The sequence below is a fragment of the Patagioenas fasciata genome, chromosome 6 (assembly GCF_037038585.1).
Source record: "Patagioenas fasciata isolate bPatFas1 chromosome 6, bPatFas1.hap1, whole genome shotgun sequence".
In the NCBI taxonomy this organism is placed as follows: Eukaryota; Metazoa; Chordata; class Aves; order Columbiformes; family Columbidae; genus Patagioenas; species Patagioenas fasciata.
The window spans coordinates 34643369-34659428 of record NC_092525.1 but is presented as its reverse complement, the minus strand read 5'-3'; the positions used below and the strand labels follow the sequence as shown (position 1 = coordinate 34659428).

General features: G+C 39.9%; 1 protein-coding gene across 1 annotated transcript in view; it reads left to right on the top strand.

Annotated features, from left to right (window-relative positions):
• The window catches only part of PRKACB (protein kinase cAMP-activated catalytic subunit beta), a 70311-nt gene continuing 54251 nt past the window's right edge, over positions 1-16060 (top strand). Inside the window, exon 1 of the mRNA XM_065841792.2 lies at positions 1-381. Within this exon, the coding sequence (XP_065697864.1) occupies positions 336-381 (46 nt within the window). The 5' untranslated portion in view covers positions 1-335. The remainder of the gene's footprint in view (positions 382-16060) is intronic.

Sequence of the window (16060 nt, the reverse complement as noted above, 5' to 3'; positions counted from 1 at the left end):
GCTCCCACAGCCCCGTCTCTCAGGCCGGTGGCCGGGACGGCACCCCCCGTCACCCGGCGGCAGCGGCCGCGGACAGCGGCGCCCCGCGCGCCCCCGGCAGGCGGCGTAGCAGGGAGGAGGCACCGCCCCGACCGTCATTTCCGCCGTGTATCGGGGTGGGGGAGGGGGGCAGAGCGCTCGCCTCCTCCTCCGCGGCGGCCGGAGATACAGAGCCCCAGCGCGGGGCGAGGGGAGCTCAGCCGCCGCCGCGCCCGCGGGCCGCGCCGCCCCGCCAGCCGAGCCCTGTCCCGCCCGCTGCAGCCGCCCGGCATCCTTCCCGCCGCCCCGGCCTGGCCATGGGGAACGCAGCCACCGCCAAGAAGGGCAACGAGATCGAGAGCGGTGAGTGAGGGGGATCCGCGGCCTCCGCCCCGCGCCTGGCTCCCCTCCCCGAGGAGGGGCCGGCGGGCCGGGACCGCAGCGCCCGCCCCGCGCCGCCGGCGCAGGCCCCGCGGCCTAGCGGCTGAGGCGTCGAGCCCCCCGCCCCGCGCAGGCCCGGCCGCCCGCCTGCCCCCGGCTCGGCGCGGCCTGCTCGGCGCCGCAGGGAGCCCGCCGCGGCCCCTGCGACCGCCGAGGCACGCTCCCTCCCGCCCGCCTCGGCTTTAGTGTCTCAGGAAATAAGCGGGATAAATCCGCCTGCGGTCGCCGGGCCCAGGCCGCCGCCGGGCCGCGCGTCCGGCTGTCCCGCAGCAGGTGTCCGTCCCCCACGAAGGAGGAGCTGCTGGCGGGGCCGGGGTGGCGGTGGCGGGCAGGTGTCAGCGCCTCCGCCAGCCGCAGCCTCCATCCTCGCTCCGGCCGGCTCGCTTTCCCCACCCCTGAACACACCCTTGCCGGCGGGGGAGGCCGCTCGCCGCGCCGAGCCCCGCTTGCGGCGGGGAGGGTTCGTCCCGCAGCGGGGAATGTAGGTCAGAAACTGCTGGGCCTGCCCGGGTCGCGCAGCCCCGGTGACCGCGCGGGTCCTGCCCGCGGCCCGTGACACAGCCCGGGCCCCGCGGCGTGTTTACATCGCTCGGGAGCGCGCTCGGTGCGAACGCTGCTCTCCTGATCCCCGGGTAAAATGGAAGACAAAAGCTTTGGTCTGAACTTGCCATCACAGGGTGCTTTTTGCTATTTCTTTTTTCTGTTTTCTTTTTTCTTTTTTTCTTCAGTATTTCAGCGTAATCTTTAGGTAATATAAAGTAAATTCAGCTGTTGGGGGCGGGGGGGACACCAACCAAAAAAACCCTCAAACAAAACAGACTCTATTTTTAGTAAGTTTTAACTTCGCTACTTTGCTTCTAGTGGAAAACTTTGAGTATGTTTGTGATGGATAAAAGACAAGCCTTCAAGAGCAGCCAGTTGTGCAAGCTCAGTGTTCCAGCAACAATACCTTTTGTTACTGGAAATGCCGTGGGTGTTATTAAAATGGAAAGAAGTTTAAGTATTGAAGTTACTTTTTATTTTTTTCCCCAGTTTATTTACTTTTTGTGTGTTTACTACTGAGGTCCAGGGCAGGCTGGGGTCACCCGATGTGCACAGGCCAGTGCCTGCCCACACAGCATTCCTCCACTGTCCTGGAGCTGCACCCTTGTCTCCAGCTGTGGGACCAGGGGCTCAGCTTGACTGACCCAGTTCTGCGGTGTGGTTTTCCCTTTCAGTTCTTGCGCCTTATCTCATTATTATTATAGATTTCACAATCCGAATGTTTTATGAGTATTTGACCATTACTGTTTAGTGGTTTTGTTTTTTATTTATTTAGCGGAGTGCATCAATTTTTGATAGGAAGTATTTTAGCCTACCTATAAAGATACATGTGGAGAGAGAGGGTGGATTGTTTAAAATACTTCAGGTCACAAAACACTGGATTTTGTATTTCATAGTAGCTGTATTGCTACTAGTCTATGCAGTTAAATAACACTACACCATGCAGTGTTTACTTCAATTTAAATTAATTCTTTCCTTATACAGTGACTTTTAAATTGCGGAAGGAGTTTACTTCAGAACTTCTCTCTCTCCCTTTGTTAGAGTTTACAAATGAAATGCTGCTAGAGACATCAGGCTCAGATGTTCATTTACTCAGTGTATTTAGCAAAAAAGCTCTGTAATGATGCAACTTGTGTAACTAGGAGAAGAAATTGATCATCATTGACGTACTGCTGGGAAAGACCAGGATTCACTTACTATGGAGGATCAATAGTATATGAATACTATACTCAAATTATTAGAAGCAGTATTTGGTTTGCTGGCAGTGGAAGTTGTATAATCTAGTAATACAATACATGGCAACTAAAAACTAAAGAAACATAAAATGTGATGCAGCTTTAATACTTCTGATACGTATTTAGATTGTTGACAGTTTTCCTGTTTTTGTGTTAATTTCCCTTAGTAGCACTTATTCCAAACTTCAGGACACCAATGAAGCGGTAACAGAAAATATCCAGGTTTGACTTGTAAAAGTGGTGTCATACCCTTGATCCAAGCATGGAGCATATGGTTTTGTGTGGATCAAGGACATGCTAAGGTCTCTGAAAGAACAATGAAGGGTAACGCAGCTTCCACTGATAACTAGGCGTACTAGTTCATGGAGTGTAATTTGAGACCGCTTTCACTATCTGTGGTCAGCACAGTAAACGCTGTTCACCTGACTGTGGCCCTTATATTCTTGTTGTTTGTTTTAGCTTTCCATGCGTATTAACGTATCTTCAGTAGTTGTTACTTTGCTCAGGCTGTCAAGAGGAATAAAGCCAGTTTGTGAATGCTAGCAGCAGAATGGAGCAAGTGTTCAGAGTATTTCAAGGCAGAAGTTGCAGGTGAATGAAATGTGAATACTGCTAAGTTTTAAGCTTGGCCACCAAAAAGAGTCGATGAGGCTTACACAGCAGGGAGGGCAAGATATGTAGATGGATATAGAGAAGATGGGAAGCTTCAGAGTAGTCTTGTCAGGATTTTCTTTCTAAACCCTTCTGTTCTGGGTTTTGCTTTGGAGCACCAAAATTAAAAGTGATCCTTTGAGAAGCATAAGGGTAATGTGGCCATTTTAAACTATTTACGTGTTTTAAATGGGTTCATGGTTTTCCACAGGGTATAGCAGCCTATGAATTCTGAGGGTATTTTAGAATAATAAGTATTTTTCGTTTGAGTTATGAAGAGACACAATTGTCAGTTATCTTAAAGTTTCTCTAAGTTTAATACCTCATCCTAATATTCATTTAAGTATGCACTTAATTGCTTGTTGTTTTTGTTTCAGCTGCTCAATTTACAGTAGTTGAGAAAACTTATTTTGCAACCTATGAGTTCAAAATTGCAATGTGTGGTAAGTTATGTATAAAAACAAGGCCACAGGTAGGCTACCTTGTTGCAATTAATGTAGGAAAATGTTACCTTTATTAATTCCATTATGTTGGAAACATTTGTTAAAGTACCATGCGACATAAAAGAAACTTAACTACAACACCTCTCAGAGTTTGAAAAACGTTACATAGTATTTTCTTTAATCCACTAAGTAGATCTATTACTTTCAAGATTGTTATTGGTTTTATATGAATCAGCAACATGTTAACTTTACTGAGACTGTTTTCTAAGCAGGAATGAATGTCAGCCCTGAAAACTGTAAAGCTTGCAGAAAGTTTTGGGTTTTTTTTCTTTAGATAACTTGATAATACAGACTTTCGAGGTAGTTACTATATATGGCTCTGAATTATTTGCCTCTTTAGATAGGCAAGGTAATTTCATACATAACAGCAAGAAATTTGTTTAGAAATAAATAGTAATCACAGTGTTTTGCTTGTTTGTTTTCCTGGATTCAAGAACACTTAGCTGTGATATTGTCTGTTTCTTTGTTTTTAATCATCAAACTGAATTAGAGACCTGGTGATTGGAATACACTCTTTGGTGACTGGAAGATTTGTGTACTTTATCTTCTTCCAAAAGATCATGAAACCACACAGTTTTGGCTTCTGACTTGCATTAGCCAGGATTCAGATGGTCTTTTCCACTTTTTCTGTAGCAATATGTGGTGGTAAATTGCTCTTAATATCTGTGTTTAAACTCTACATGGTTTTCAAAACATACTTCTGTACATATATCTTTTTATCTAGTAGCCAGATCTCCAGCTTCCAGTGCGTGAGGAATTTAGTAGTCTAATATGACTTTACTAACTTTGACTTCTATGGTCTTTAAATAACCAGGTACAGTGTGTGTGGTGTGTATTCTGTAGGTGAGTTTTATGTTCATTCACTCCTCCTCCAAGTGTTCCCACTACAGTATCTTCAGCATGACAAGAGTTCATATTGTAGTCAGTTCTTCTCTTTTTAACTCTTATAATTGTTCTGTAAGTAGTACTCCTTTGAAATGTGCTTGACAGGAAGATGTAATCTTTTTAATTTTCCTTTGCCAGTAGATTTTAACCTCCTCAGAGGCCATTCTTAGAGCTGAGATTTGTTTGTTTGTTTGTTTTTCTTTCTTCCTCCTCCTCATTTTCATGTGCATTCAGTGCTGGGTCATTCTGCTGTATTTACTCATTGAGGGTTAAAAGAGACCACAAGTTTGTTTCTTGGAAAGACTGGATGAGGTAAAGCTCTGACTCTGCTGACCTTGATTAGATTAAAATTGGTGAAGTAGAGATGAAAAGCTCAGTGCCCATTACTGTTCCAAGCTTGCTGATTCCCTGTCACTTATCCAGAGACCCTTGTTTGAGTGTTTTTAGTCCGAGTGCAGTTTTGTTCAACCACTGGCATATTTTTTCTTTTGCTTTGTGTTTATACTGTCTGATTTTGGAACGGATAACTTTTGGAGCCTTGTTTACACATTTTAGAACATCAGCAATAGTATGTATTGTATAAAGAGTAATTAACAATATATATTCCAGTGATCCTGGAATGGACTGTATGGATAACATCTCTAGAAAACATGTTTAAAGCTTATTTCCTTATATTTTTGAGCTTCTATTGTCTCACTATTGATCAATTAGGTTTCAACAATATGTTACTCCATCATCTGAAAATCAGGAGTAGTTATAATTACTTGCTGAAGAAATATCTAAAATTACTTTGTTGTAATCAGCAATGTAAGACGGCCTTTATGCACCATCCTAAAATTCTGCTTTAATTAAAACCAAAATGCTTATTCACAGCTTGGACTAGCAAAGAGAGAGGCTATCAGTGAGTAAATCATAGCCACCTGGTAGCATAACAAAAGGTCAGAAAGACCCCCAAGTGATAAATTACTTTATGTATTTAGCTGTTATAGTTAGGCCTTTACTACAGGCTCAGACTGATTTAAAGACAGAATGTTTTAAACTACTTGATGTTTTTTGTTGCTGGGTTTCTTTAGTTTTCATCTATTTACCCATATATCCATGTTCGTAGAAATAATAAAAATAACATCTTGAAAAATACTCAGGTTTCTCATATTTTTGACAAGTCACATTGTTCCTTAGTGTAATTAAGGCTCTGTCTGTGCTGCAAAAATTAACAGGGAGCAGGATGTGGACAGAGAAGTGTAAGAACCGTAAGGAGGCAATGCTGCAAGTGACGGTGCTGCAGGCTGCCCTGCCCGAGTGGCAAGCTGTGCTCCACACTGCTTGTCAGGCTGTTGGAGTCTTTTCCAGTTAGTTAAGATCTTCTGTAACTGACACATCTCTCCTTTGGACAGAGCTGTGGAAAGGCTTTTGGCTGGCTGTCAGATTTCATGTGTTTTGCCTGCATCCTTACTGTAGACATTGTGAAGGGTCAGTTTGCCCAGAAGGTGTTTGGCTTTTCTGTTGTTTGGTTGTTGTTTTATTTATTTTTTTTTTAAACTACAGTAGTTAGTTTAATAAAGAATGTAAAGGATGCTGTCTCTGCTATGCACCAGGTAGGTTCCGGACCATATCCAAGTATATATTTTCAATCAGTGCTTCTGGTGATTTAAGCTTGCAGAGTTTTCAGTGTTCGGAACCTTGAGTCGGTGGGGATTTTTTGATATAAACTTGTGAAACTTAGGGCTAGAACTTGGCAAAGAGTCTACCCTGCAGTGCTACACTTACTTTGCACCTGTAACAAAGACAGAGGTTGTTTTTTTGTAAACGTTTCTTGCAGTTGCTGTTATGTTTTTCTGTTCCCTGCCACTTTTTTCCTGCCTCTGTGCCCTCAAGTGTGCTGGAGCAGCTATTTATGAGACAACAAGGTGAACTGAATTTGAGATTGATCTAGGTTAAAAATAACCCCGCAGAAAAGGGAAAGCAGAAGGGACTTAATTAACCTGGATCGGCTTCCTGATCCAGTTCACTGCAGCTGTGCTGCCAGTTGTACTCGTGCAGGTGGGGTGTGCTGGGGGGGAGGCTGGAGAGCAGCCATCATACAGGGGCTGCCTGACCTGCTGCTGGGGAACCCAGAGCTGTGGTGCTGTGGTTTCAGGCTGTACTGCAAGTGTTTTCCTACCATGTAGTTTCTGTGCTGTGAGGTTGCTGAAATGCTTCCTGGGGAATGTGAAAGAGGACAAAGTAGCAGTGGAATTGTGAGGAGGTAAGTGAGAAATGTGTTCTCTGAGGAGCTGCAAAACTGAAAGATAAAATCACCCTCTTTTTTTTTATTCCTTTTTTTGTCTTGATATGATATGACGGGGAAACAATTATGCACGTTCATCTGTGTAATTTCATTTGTATTATCCTTGTGTTCAGGAGGGCTAGTTGTGAATCAGGACCCCATTTTGTTTATGCAAACACAAAAAAATTTTCCTCCAAAACCCACATGTTCTGTTTTGGATAATAAGGTGAATACAGACAGATGAGGGTAGCCCTGGCTGTGTTTGGGCTCGGCACAGGTAGATGACAGTTTCTTTGGTACTTGGTTGAGTCTGTTCCTTTGGTGTCCTGCTTGCTGTTTCTTTAGTGTCACAGCAGAGTGATGTCCGCTAAGAATAAGGTTTCACAAAACAGCTGAACCCATCTGCTGACTTGTACTGTTGAAAAAGATGTTTTTATTCCTAGACCCTTAATGGGTTACAGTTCTGGTGTTTTTCCCATCCATTGATAAGCTGTTTTACATAGGCAGGAAACTATGTGGTTTTTATCCCTTTGGGTTATCTGTAATTATTTTGCATGCCAAATCAATGCACTGAGGTGTCAGGTGGCAACAGACAGATACAAAGGAAGCGATGAAAGCACTGTTGGCAATTAAATGGTGAGGTGGCAAGAAAAAGGAGTCTCTTTTCTTAGCATTGAGCTCTTAGATTAACTCAACAGTTTCCTAAGACCTCGCCCTGCTAACTTCTTGGAAGAATTATTACTCCAAACAACCCCTTTCCTGTTTGCTGTTGTTCATGAAAAGAATTACTTCAAGGCTTGAAGTTTTAGTAGGAGATGTTAGCACCAGCAATTGGACTTGGCTTTTTTCAAGCTTTTAGTGTTATATAAAGATAAAGAAAAATATAGCAAAACATTACTTCTTTCCATCTCCACACTTATCATATGGATCTTTAAGACAGTAATATTTTAGAAGAGTTGGTTTTTTTTTTTTTTTTTTTCATTTTGTATTTAGTTTCAGTTCTCTTTTTGCCAATTATATATTTACGGTAAGAAATAAAGTTTCTTTTAAGTCATTCATTTTTTCATTCATTGAACTATTTTCTGCTATTCCCTGCCCAGAGGTGTTCATCTGTAATCGTAGCTAGCTGGTGATATGAGTGTATATTCCTAGATACACATGTAGGAAGGGTTAGTCTAAGTGTGTCGGTTGCCATTTTGCCATGTAGTAGAGAAGTGGAAACACCTTGTGTTTTTTTGGTTTGGGTTGGTCTTGTAGTTGTTTTTATATTTTTTTTTTTTAAGCCACAATTTTTATTACTTTAGACTAAACAACCAGTTTGTTTTCAGTGTTCCTTTACATTAGGATATCATCTATCTATAGTTTTGAGGGTTTTAGAAAATCTTTCAGAAAATCATAGAGGAATCTAAATACACTGCGTGTTAGAGATAAATGGACCTCTGTTACTGTTCTGCCTTGCACTGAATATTTCTTCTGAGGGGTATGGTGTCTGTGTGATAGACTAACACTGAAATATGACAGTAAGATATCTTACCTGTGATGTTAAAACAAGAGGCATAGAAAATCCTTTTTTGGCATGTTATTAGATGAATGAGTGTCTAATCTGATGGGTAATTTGTAAATGTAAGCGTTAGCTTTATTATCACTCTGCGTCTTGTTAACTTTTGTCCTGCGGTTAAAATCCTGTAATGGTTAAACAGAGGATGTCAGGAACTTTTTGTTTATTTTACTTCATTCAGGTTATGCTGCTTCCAGCAAGTATGCACTTGTTAACCTGCTGCACTTGCTGTTAGCACCCGTCTGTAAACCCAGAGATTTCACAGCTCAGTGTGGTTCAAGAAATTAAAACAAAGGAAACTGCATTTCTGGCATGAGGATGGAAACTTTAAATATTTTGCCGGTGCCCAGAATCCGTTTGCTCTTCCCTCTCATGAAATGACATAATTAAGGGTGTCTGTACTCAGATACATCAGCAGGTGCGTTGTAATAGTAATTAAGGTTAGTTTTGATTACTATGATATTAGACAGTTTGAAATTCTTTGTTTGTCTTCTAGCAGATAACAGTAATAGGTTTATTGTATATTTAAATTCTAATTGTTAAGCATATGATAATCTAGCCATACTTTGCACAGAGGAAAATGTGATTTAAGTGCACCAAAGTCTATTATTAAGATGAAGTTTTTAATGCAAATTACCTGTATTCAAGCATTTTATTAAGTGATCCATAGAGTAATGTGGAACCTGGAGGTTTTAATCAGAGTTTCTCATTGAAAAACAGGGTAGGTGGTGAGAGAGAGAGGAAAAAAAGCATTGTGTAGCTGAAATCATGCCAAACCAATTTGAAAGATCATGGTATTTGCTTCCAACAAGTGTCATGATGATCAAGGGAGATATGTTTCATTGACTTTTCGAGGACTTTTTCTCTCTGTTGGCTTAAAAATCTACATTTTAGTGGTACTTGTTCATGTTAACTGAACTTCAGAGTGAAATAAGGTGCTAAAACATTTAGCTTATTTTAATGGCCTATATAAATATCAACTTGCAAAACAAATAGGTTTTGCAATTAGCATGAGGCTGAAGCAGCTTAATGGGAGGTGGAATCGCCTGCGAGGTTCAGGGTGTGTGCTGCTTTGTAATGGTTCTTATGGTGTCTGCTAGTTCTTTTGCAAATCAGCAGGTTGTTGGTTTTTTTCTTTGAATTTCTTGAGGACTGATGATCAGATGCAAAATTAGCTTCAGTTTTTCATACAAATTGCTCTAATGCCTAAGAACGGTTCAATTTCTATCTACATTTTGTCTGTTATTATGGCACGCTTTCTGTCAAAAGATTGCTCTTCTGAATCTACCAATGTCATTATCCAAATGCTTATTTAGTATTGAAAGGCAGATTTATTTCATTTGCATATTAACTTATTTTTTCTATATTGCACTCCAAGGTAGAACATTCTTGAACTTTAAAAGTTCACTTTTTTTTAATCCTGTTTTCGTTGCTAGTAACATTTGTAGGCAACAAACAGGTCAAACATCTGGCATCTAAGGTGAACACTCTGGAAAAGGGAGAAGTGTCCTATTCTTGCTTTTCTTTAAGCTGTCACTTCAAGTCATTGTTTCTGTTGGCTTTTTCTTTAGGGACAGATAACAATTTATTCCTAATAAAACATTAGAGGCCTTGAGCATGAGAAACTACAGAAAAAGAGAATGAAGAGAAACCAGGCAACAGCTGGTAAGAGGAGGAGGAGTGTGGGTCAAGAAATGTAAAAGTAGGGACCACTCAGCAGGATTTGGTCTGAGTCTTGTCCACATTCTCTCGTCCCAGAAGATGGAGCTGATGAACACTGGCTGGAGATGTTCTTCCTGAGGAGGTAGAAGTAGATGCCACAGATGTCAGGGTCACCCTGTGAAGCTCCTTCCACTTAGCTGCAGCTTGGCCAGAGCCGGTGGAGTTGATTAAGAGATCCTGCATCACATAGAGCCTTAGAGGGAAAGTGTATAACTATAAAGGTGAGTAAAGAGCATCTTAATTAGAGCTTTTGGAGAAGCTGGAGGAGGGATTGCCGCTTGTCTCGCTTGGGCCTTGGCACACATGTGTGTTCCACCTTATCCCAAAGGGACCTAAACTCTCAGGACCCAGTATGGATGTACTATCTCTTTAAAGTATTTTTCCTACTGGCTTAGCCCAGATTACAAGCCGATCCCCCAGGCATCTTACCTCCTCTCATGGTAAGAGAGCCTGTCTCCTGCTGTTTGGGCAGGGCATAAGGTGAGAACATGCGTTATGAGCGCACAGCGGAATTTTCCAAGACGTGTGAAGATGAACTGGGTGTCATGAAGTCTGCTGAAACACCGTGTGGGGAAGCGTGTGTATCCCAGGGACTACAGTCTTCTGCTGGTGTTACAGTTCCTTTAGTTTTGAAACAAGCCACACTGTTGCTGGAGAGGTGTTGCAACCTCAGTGACTGGCCTCATGCCCGATATCCAGAGCCATGTTCTGAATTTTGGTTCTGCCACAGATGCCAGGTATTCTTGGTGTGTTGTATCAGCCATTGTTAGCATTGTCCTTTGATACCTATTATGATTAGTCCCTTACTTACCTACAGTCCTAATGTTCTTTGTGCACTTAACTGCATTCTTAGCAGTCCTCGCCCATGTTTTACTCTATTCTGACAGTTTTACATTGCACTGAAGAAGTACATTGTTTTCTGTACTGAAGTGGTACTGTACTGAAGTGGTTTTCTGTACTGAATCTGATATTTTTATCCTGATAATTGTATATTTTTAAAGAGGATTTTTTTAAATGGATGGTGTCCTTTAGAAGCTTTCTATTTTCAGGAGCTAAACTGATATTATAAAGTTGTTCCCTTCAGAAGAGTTGGAATTTTTTTTATCATTATGGCTTTTGTGTTTTGTTTAGTGTTTGTTTGTTCTAAACAGATGCTTGAAACGATGCCATTTATTAAAGAAAAGCATTTGCTAAGTAAGTGACATCAGGAATATAGAACATAATTTGGCCAAGTAACTATTGTGGTTTTCAACCATAGGACAGTGTTGTATGATGGTTTGTGTGAATTTCTAAATCAATTATAGCCACAATTACTTGGAGTGTTTTTTCAGAACCTCTTTTAGGAGCAGTTTTATAGTTTCTGCTGGCAAGGGCTGTGTTTGCAGAGTGAAACCTGATTTTCGCTGGTATGATGGTTTTTGAAAACAAACAAAACATGGTTTTATTGCCTCAAACCTCAAGCTGGAGACTCTAATTATGAAACTTTCTTCAACTTGCTGCTTATGGAGTAGTTACATGACCAATTTTCTTTGGCAGTAGAGTTGACTTGAAAAATTCCTGCCCTGATCACACCTGCTACCCTGTTGAAGGTGCAATTTGCTGCTCCTGTGCTGATACAGCTGTTTGAGGTCTCCTCTGAAGTGTCACTGAAATGGTTAAAATCCTTGCTCACACCCAGCCCCATTTTAACCCATTAGTTTCATGGACCTCTCTTTAAATGTGGCTACAACTTGTGTTGAACTGATACAAAGGAGAAGAAAGAGTGAAATGTTGTTGAAGTGGATTTTGCCTCTGAAGAAAAGGTACTGAGCTTTTCACTGAAGGAAAAGAGAAGTGTCATGTTGCACGGTGTTGATCTAAGCTTTTAGACATGTTAACCTGAGATGATTATTAATTTGAGGGGCTCCTTGGAGCTTTCCCTTCTACCAGAGATGCTGTTGATTGACTTTTGTAATGACATGCATCAACCTGTCATTCTCAAATACTGTTGGCAAAAGTTACTCCATTTTTGCTTACTACTAAGACTAAAATAGTGTTTGTAATATTTTAGTTCTGTTAAATGTGATTGCCCTCATGGTCATCAGAGCAAAATTTATTTTGACAAAGTTAGCGAAAGGATCACCAGCCTTCTGCTTTATATTTTTAATTACTCCAGAATGTACTTGTTAGGACAAATAAAAGTGGAAGATGACTAATACATACACACACATTTTAGATACAGCATGTGAGTAGGGAGTAACAGGAGGAGGAAGAGAGATGTGCAGATCTGTGCAGTAGCACAATAAGAGATGTGAAAGAACCAGGTATCAAAGCTAACCCAGATACATTAAGGCTAGAGATATGAGCACTGAAAATTTAGTATTTGACAAGAAGAATGAAGGCATCTCTTGCATTTACCTTTCCTACAGTTGAATTGAATTTTTCACTTAATGCTGAAAATACAGATTTTTCAGCAGGATATATTTTTCATTTAAAGTGAAAATAAAGTTTGTAGCCTTACTGGCCTTTCTTTCAAAAGATAACTTGTAGTTCTGCCTTTCTTTGTGTGAAAATAATCCCAAATAGAAAACAGTAGCTGGCTGGTTTTCCACAGCTCTATTCAGAACATTGTAATTTTCTCCACCAACTAAATTGACTCATTCATTTCCACTAATACATACAAACTTACTTGTTCCGCTGCCAGCCTTGTCGTTAAGAGAACTGGCCCAGAACACAGTGGCTGGGGAAACAGAGACGTAGATATTCAGTATGGAAAGGCATAAAAACTGGCCTTTCACACGTGGTCCCTTTGGATGTGTTACAGAGAAACTGAGGAGCAAAGCAGTTCTGTTCAGAGCTGGAGGTTGTTGTTACTCATGCAGCACTTGAGAGGGGTTTATAGGAAGTGACTGCAAGCTGGGGAGGAGAGAACAGAGATTGGGTACGTTTATGAGAAACAGGGCGGTGGTGAGAATTTGGGTTTCTCTCAGGTGGCATGGTGGTTGGGTAGCATGAAGAGAGCAAGAGTTACATGAAAAGTAGTTTTGATTTCTTGTTGAATGTACATTTAATTGCGAAAAAAAAAGAAACATTGAGTTTGAGGAAAATGTATGCTGCAGTTGCAAAGACTGAATATATTCAGTGTTAAGGGCATAAGACAATATTGGCAGTTTCTTGAGAGTCATAATAGTAAATACTGAAGAAGGAAGATGCAAGAGAGTAAAGAAATAGTATTTTCAGTCCCTATGAAGTGTTTACTAATGATATAGGTAGCAACAATAACATTATAGCATTAAGAATATTTTTCCTTTTCCAAAATACAGAAGTACACTAGTGTTACATGAAATAAATTTTAAAAACTGCTGACACATGTAAAAGCCCAGGTTTTTCCTTGCTAATAAGGAGCATTAAGTTCTTGATGTGGTAGAAAAAAACCCTGGTCACGCATCTCTTAATGTTACTCTTCTTTGGGACTCTGGCTGACAAGAGGCCATCAGCCTTTTACTTGCACTCCAAAAAATGTGATAAAACAGTAAATCTCCCTCTTTATGCTTACATCAAGAACTATTGAATAAAAGGTAGCACTGATTTTTTTTCTGGTGTTTCATCATATGGCAGAGCGTGTTCTCTCATGAAAGATTAAATTGCAGATGCTGCTGACATCTGCTACTCTTTGGGAGGTTCCTGTTTTTTTGTGTATTTGGAGGAGGATGATCTGAATCATAATTACTTGTCGGCTGCAGCAGCAGCAACTTTTGCAGTATCCTTTGATAGGAGACAATCTGAAACTACAAGTAAAAACAATACTTCATTTTTATAGATATCTGCTCTTAGTGGTGTGGTTTTGTGGTCTAAACACAGCTTAATTGTCACAGCGTTGGATAATTTTGAAGTAAACTTAGAGGACTGCTCCGTGAAGTACCAAAATACTGTGCTTAGAATTATACACTGTTGCTGTTTAAAAAGTACTTCAGCTAATGGTTCTTCTCAAGTACTTCCTCAGTGGTGACAGTATTTAAGAAAGGACAGCAAAATCAGGATAGTTTTGAAAGATGACCTACAAGCAGATATAAATATGGTCCTTCCAAGTTGTTACAATTTAAGAAAGCAAAAAATGTAGTCACAACAGTAGGCTAATATTTATGGCTTCTTTATCCTAAAGTATACATATGCTGTATGTGTAGATGGAATTCACTTACTAACTGAAGAAAAATCTCTGAACGAGGGGAAGAAGGAATTTCCCAAGCCCCTTTGTGATTGTTCAGGTTCGAGAAAGTGAGCAGAAGGGTAACAGTTTTATTACAACAAATATTTATACTCTAGGTAAGGTCTTTGTTTGTAAACATTTTATTGTATTTTGACAAATAAGATACTGGTGAGTGATACATTTGAGTTGAAGTTAGGAAAATGGAAGGAATGGTATTTAATATATCAACAACTACATCTTGAAGCATTAGTAACTTAAAATTCTGTAATATGCGTTAATATTCTATAGGGTTATGTGAGATACTAAGGAAACTGGAGATCAGTTTACCTTTTTTTCAGGTAAATGCACAAAAGTGGAGGTGATGGCTAGTTATTGTTCCATTCACATCTGAAAGCTGTTTTTGCCAAAGCAACCAAAACAATAAGCCTGTTTCAAGGGATGTTATTTTTTTTTAATTTGTTGTATTTGTTTTATTCATTTATATAAAAGGAAATACAATATTTTAGGTTTCTTTTCTCCTGCAGATATTTTTAATTTGAATCTCAGAATGCATAAATGGTACTGCTATTCCAAACAGCAGTAATTGTGATCAGAAGATAATGCTATGTACTTAAGCTCCCCGTAAATAGACCATAAATCACTGGCAATCTAGTGGTGGTGGTGGTGAGGTGGTTCTGTTTTACAATTTGTGTCTTGTTCAGTGTAGGAAAAAACTGGACATTTATGTTCAAAGTTGAATTTTAAATATTATTTATAAGTGAGGGATCTGCTTTTCTTCTATCAACACTTGTTCATAATAGCATTGTACAATTCATTTTTTCTTACCTCAATTTTTTTAGCCTCTTAACAAAAGCGTTTTTAATAAGTTGTTTTAATTAAGAAACTGAAAAGATTTTTACAATGAAACATATATTATGGTGTTTTGTTAGACAATATTAATTTCATTAAATTAAGCTGTATGATGCAGTATTACTTAGAAATTTATTAACAGAGTCTAGTTTAGGAGCAAGTTATTTAATGAGCATCGAGACAGTTTGTCTTAATTCAGTGTTTCTATTTTAGTACACGTGGCAACATCAAAAATGCAAATATCTTCTTTATTGAAGAGTATTTTCTGTTCTTTCTTTTAAGTGATTTTAATCACAAACATTATTAGTGTTCTCACTAAATAAAATAGGTTGAATTTGGGATGTATCTTTCCTGCCAACAGGTGTCCGTACACTGTGTGTCTGTCTCTTTCTTTAGGGTCTTTTGTCTTCTAAGATCTACTACAGAAATTACTGCAGGCTGACAAGACTGTCATGCTTACTGAACTTAACCCCTCAAATCCTGCACTACTCCAGTCATCAGGAAGACATTTCACTTTTACAGAAAGAGGACATGCACATCATGTTGAAACGAAGTGTTTGTAATTCAATTCTTCGTATTTCAATAAAGTATTTTTATCTCTTATTTCAGGATAATAGGAATTTTTAAAATAGTAAACACTGATGTCTGTTTCAGGTTAGAAACTTTGCATTTTAGTATGTTTAGCTATTCTATATTAGTTACAATATTCTTTTCTTAAAGATTACATTATTTCAGTGTGGTTTTCAGTATCTTACATTGCCTGATAGGATTAGTCAAACCCTTTGGAGTTACATTTCTTTTACTGCTCCTTCTTGCTGTCACATTTGTGATATTATGGGATGGATTAACTTTTAGTGACAGTGAAGGATGGAAATGTGGCTGTTTTGTTCTTGGTGGATTTTTTTGTTTCTTATTTATCAAAACTCAAACCAATCAAGTTAGTGTTTTCAAATAAAACAAACTAAAACCCACAAACCAACCAAACCAAACCCCCATGCAGCACTCTGGTGAAATATTTCAGGAAGAAGAGCTGTAGCACTTGGGGAGTGTACCTGGCTGTCATTTGGTGCAGGTGTGTGTACATGTGTTCCTGACCAGGGAATCAAAGACACAAAAAGAAAGTCCCAGGTACAGTTTGGTCGAACAGCAAGGTATTTTTGTCTGAACATGGCTGAAGAAACCTTATTATGGTTGTCTTATGTT